The 3,923-nt window shown below is 49.3% G+C and overlaps 2 protein-coding genes across 3 annotated transcripts in view; one reads left to right on the forward strand and one right to left on the reverse strand.

The window, feature by feature from the left end:
• CDCA2 (cell division cycle associated 2) overlaps positions 1-3,568 on the reverse strand; it is a 70,249-nt gene extending 66,681 nt beyond the window's left edge. Inside the window, 3 exon segments of the mRNA XM_006766439.2 lie at positions 1,633-1,806; positions 1,906-1,966; positions 3,113-3,568. Of these exon segments, the coding sequence (XP_006766502.1) occupies positions 1,633-1,806; positions 1,906-1,966 (235 nt within the window). The 5' untranslated portion in view covers positions 3,113-3,568.
• A 190-nt stretch (positions 3,569-3,758) lies between these two features.
• The window catches only part of KCTD9 (potassium channel tetramerization domain containing 9), a 45,505-nt gene continuing 45,340 nt past the window's right edge, over positions 3,759-3,923 (forward strand). For both annotated transcript variants that reach the window (XM_015565720.1, XM_006766440.2), the window contains exon 1: positions 3,759-3,893. In XM_015565720.1, the coding sequence (XP_015421206.1) occupies positions 3,846-3,893 (48 nt within the window). In that variant the 5' untranslated portion in view covers positions 3,759-3,845. The remainder of the gene's footprint in view (positions 3,894-3,923) is intronic.

Genomic DNA, 3,923 nt, shown 5'->3' on the forward strand with positions numbered 1-3,923 from the left:
GGATTTTATTCCCTCCCTAACTTCAGGGGAAAATCTCTACCTGGGGAAACAACCTTTCTCCGAGAGGTGACCTTGGTTAAAACACAGCGCCAAGAAGGTGAGCAAACATATTAAGAACAGTATGCCATATATGCCAGGTCCCTTGAAACAGCAAGGATGGACTGGCTCCCGGCAGTCATTCTGTCATTCAGTCAATTTGCATATTAGCCTTTTATTATATAGGATACACACACAGAGTTGTGTGCAACGAATGCATGAATATATTTATAATTAACAGTTCTCACGTTTGTTTCATATTTTAGCACACAGAGTAATGACTTGCTTTGGACCAAAACTCTTTTTCTGAATTAGCCAGTCTAATCCCCATGGACTGAAAGGAACGATCTCCACCTAGGCACATGCACTTTGCTGTTCTCAAATCTTCAAGGTAAGGTGTTTCTTGTTGGGAGCCATTAGAAATATTGGCTTAGACAAAGCCATCTTAAAAACTGTAAGTTTCTGGTTCCTTTGGAAACTCCTAATTATCAGAAACCACCTGTGTCTTGCAAATTGGCCAGGAGTTAAAAAGATAACCTACCCTCACCCTAAGTACACAACTGCTAAATCTCCGCTGACAATCACACATCTCCACTGATAAGCACACAGCGATCAGAAGGCTGCTAATTCACGCATCTCTGCTGATAAGCACAGCCATCGGGAGTCTACTAAATCTCTAGTAATAGGTTACTGCCCAAAGACCCCTTTACCCACCCCCCGTCCCTAAAACAGTATATATTCTGCCGCTGTAAGAATAAAATTTGAGGCTTGATCAGAATCCTGTCTTGCCTCCATTCTTTCGTGTCCCTTGCTTGCCTCATTCTCCTAGGGTGTCTCCTGGTTCCCCTGTTGTTGTCCCACAGGCCGGGACAGTTTCTCTTAGCTATCTATCTACTTTTGGCACACTATCCTGAATTCTGGCCATATGCATAAGCACAGAAAATAAATGTAGATTTTTACAGGCCTACGAGTGATGTTCTTGAGAAGAAAGCATGGAATGGCGCGCCACTTCAGTCTTGTCTCAATCTAGTGCCCTTTGACTTTCACCTCCCCCATTACCTTCCATTTCTAAATGCTATTCTCAAATCTAATTCCTCTCCCATATTTCTCCTTCATCTAAGTCAGACTTCACAGTGGAATTTTCCTTCTACGCCTTGAAGATTAGTTTGAGCCAATTGTCTGTTTGTGATTTTGAAAGAAGCGAACTCCAATCATTCAATATAATATTTTCTTATTTGCTCTTCAAATTTCTTATTTTTGTCATATGTGATCATAAAATGCCTTACTATTTATAGTATACACACTCCTCTATCACATGTGTTGGGTCAAAACATGATTTACACACACAATCTTTTCCAGTTTGCGCAGGAAGGACAACTCTGACTTAGGAACATAATCATGCTGGGTGGCCCAGACCCTGGTCTCCTGCTATGCTGGAGGAACTGTGCATGTCCACAGAAGTCTCTCTGATCAAACAAGTTTTCAGAGTCAATCAATTTAGATACGTAAAGTAGTAAGGTACACAGGATAGGGGAACAAATTGAGATATATAGCAGTTATTTTTAAACTTTAAAAGCACTGAAATACTCTTCTTACCTGCAGAGTTCTTTACAAAGCTTTCAGGTGTAATTCCCAATTGCTGTACAGTTACTGTGGAGAAGTCCAAAGGGGATTTGAAATTATCTGGTGTGCCAGGATTAGGAATCACTTCAGCTGCAGGCTTCTGGGATGTTACAAGATTCCCATTTTTCAAAGGGAGAGAGGCCGTTTCTGAAACAGACAAGATGTTGAGGGGGCTAATTAACCATCATTACCAAGGCAACTACCTCAATCTTAAATTTCACAAGGAAGCCACGGATCACTACATACCAGCATTAACAGCAGGCTCCTTGGTTTCAAAGGGCTCGCTGTCTTTTGAATTGGTATCCATCTAAAAAAAGAGAAGAGAAAAAAGAAGATTCCCATTCCCCAGATTAATGTGACTTAATGAAGATCCTCAGTCAAGACTGAACTCGAATACACTGGCATGAAATTAGATGTGGAGAGTACTTTTGGAACTCAAATCAGAAGGAAATGGTAAAAACTGTTTGAAATTTTTTTTTTTTAAAGCAAGCCCCATACTGTAAACGTGATTTCCAACCAGTGTGCTGCAAGAATGTTTAAAAACATGCACTCCTGTTTCATCAGGGGCCCTGATTGTCAAATAAAAAAATGACAACAGCCAACACAATAGCCGTCTGGTGTGAATGAATCCAAATCACACTTATTATTCTGTCAGATTGGCAAAAAATACATATTTCTTGTATGCAACAGAATTTTGGTGATTAGTTTATGTGTGCCATGAGATTTTAAAAAAAAAACCAAAACGTTGACAATCGCTGCTATAGGCCCTGGCTTCTCAATCTTAGCGAACATCTGAGTCATCTGCGTCCCCTGCGAAAGGCCCAGCTTCGTGGAATCCCGGAAATTCTAATTCACGGGGTCGGGCTGGGCCCCAGAAATCTGCATTTTGAAAAGCACGCGGGTTGAACCAGCCCCGGTCGCAGGAGAACCAGTCTCCGTGGGGCAGGGTAAGGAGAAGACACTCCTGAGATGCAGCACGGCCGTGTGCGACACCTGAAAGCCAGACCCTACCTCTGGCCCCTCTCGCCCGGGGCTCCGTGGACGCGCCGCAGCACGGGAGGGTCGCGGCGGCCTTGCCTTCTAAACCTCGACTCTTCCGTCCTGCAGGGCTCACTCGAGAGCCAGCAGCCTGGGCGACTGCCGCGTCCCGGGCCACCGACCACCGCGACCCGTCGCCCGCGGAATCCAATCTTCAGCTCCGCGCGGCCGCCGCCCGCCTCCGGATTCAAATCGCCCGCCCCGCCCCCGAGGCTCACCGACGTTACTCCGGAAACCTCTGCGCCGCCGCCACCTGCGGTGTCCGCGCGCGCCCCGAAACCTCCCAGGCCTCTACTTCCCCGTCCCGGGAACACGAGGGGGTTCGTGATTTCGGGGAGAAGCGACCGCTAGCTGCGGGGGACTCACTCAGCAGAGGGAACACGTTACCCCGTGCCCGTGGGGACTACTTACTTACCGTGAGAGTCTCGCGGAGGAACCCTACGGTTAGCTCTTCGGCCCTCCCCTCCTGTCTTTCGATTGGATGCTGCAAACTTCGAAAAGAATCATTGGACCAATCCTGACAGAACGATGGGGTGGTTCTAACCCAATCAGCCAGCTCCGACAGCAGCCGTTTCCTCCGCGGGTGGAGCGAAGGGAGTGGTTACAGCTGCCGGTGCCGCTGCCTTCGAGTCGCTCCTTACCGCTCCACTTCCCCCAAACCCCACCTCCGTATGCAGATGAGGTCTACCTGGTGTTGGGTTTGCGCCTGCTCCTTAACGCTTGGAGCCGCCGTCCGGCTCCAAGTTCTGCTCTGATTGGCTGGGAACCCTCCCCTGCCAGACCGCAGCCGCGCTCTTGTCCCTCCACCGGGGCGGAGTTAGTATGAGCCCACCCAGTAGAAGGTGATGATTGGCGGGATTCTGACCGGCGCTGCCGGTTAATTGGTCGAGCTTAGAGTCACTCTGGGGAGGTTGGGGGAAGGGCCCCAGGCTGGCTGAAGCGCCCAGAGGCGGGGTGGGCAGGAGGACCGGCCAACCCGGGGGTGTGGGACGGAGAGTGAGTGGTTGTGTGTCTATAAGAGAAGGAAGGTGGCGAAGGGGGGAGAGTCCGAGTGGGTGGAGGGAGGGGAAGGGCGGGAGAAGAAAAAGGTGGGAAGAGAGCCAGGTGGGAGGGTGGCGACTCACTCAGGACCCGGCGGGGTCAGCGCGATGCGGCGGGTGACCCTGTTCCTTAACGGCAGCCCCAGGAATGGAAAGGTAAGGGAGTCGGAGGCGACGAGGCGCGCC

The sequence above is a fragment of the Myotis davidii genome, unplaced genomic scaffold (genome assembly GCF_000327345.1).
Source record: "Myotis davidii unplaced genomic scaffold, ASM32734v1 scaffold502, whole genome shotgun sequence".
NCBI lineage: Eukaryota > Metazoa > Chordata > Mammalia > Chiroptera > Vespertilionidae > Myotis > Myotis davidii.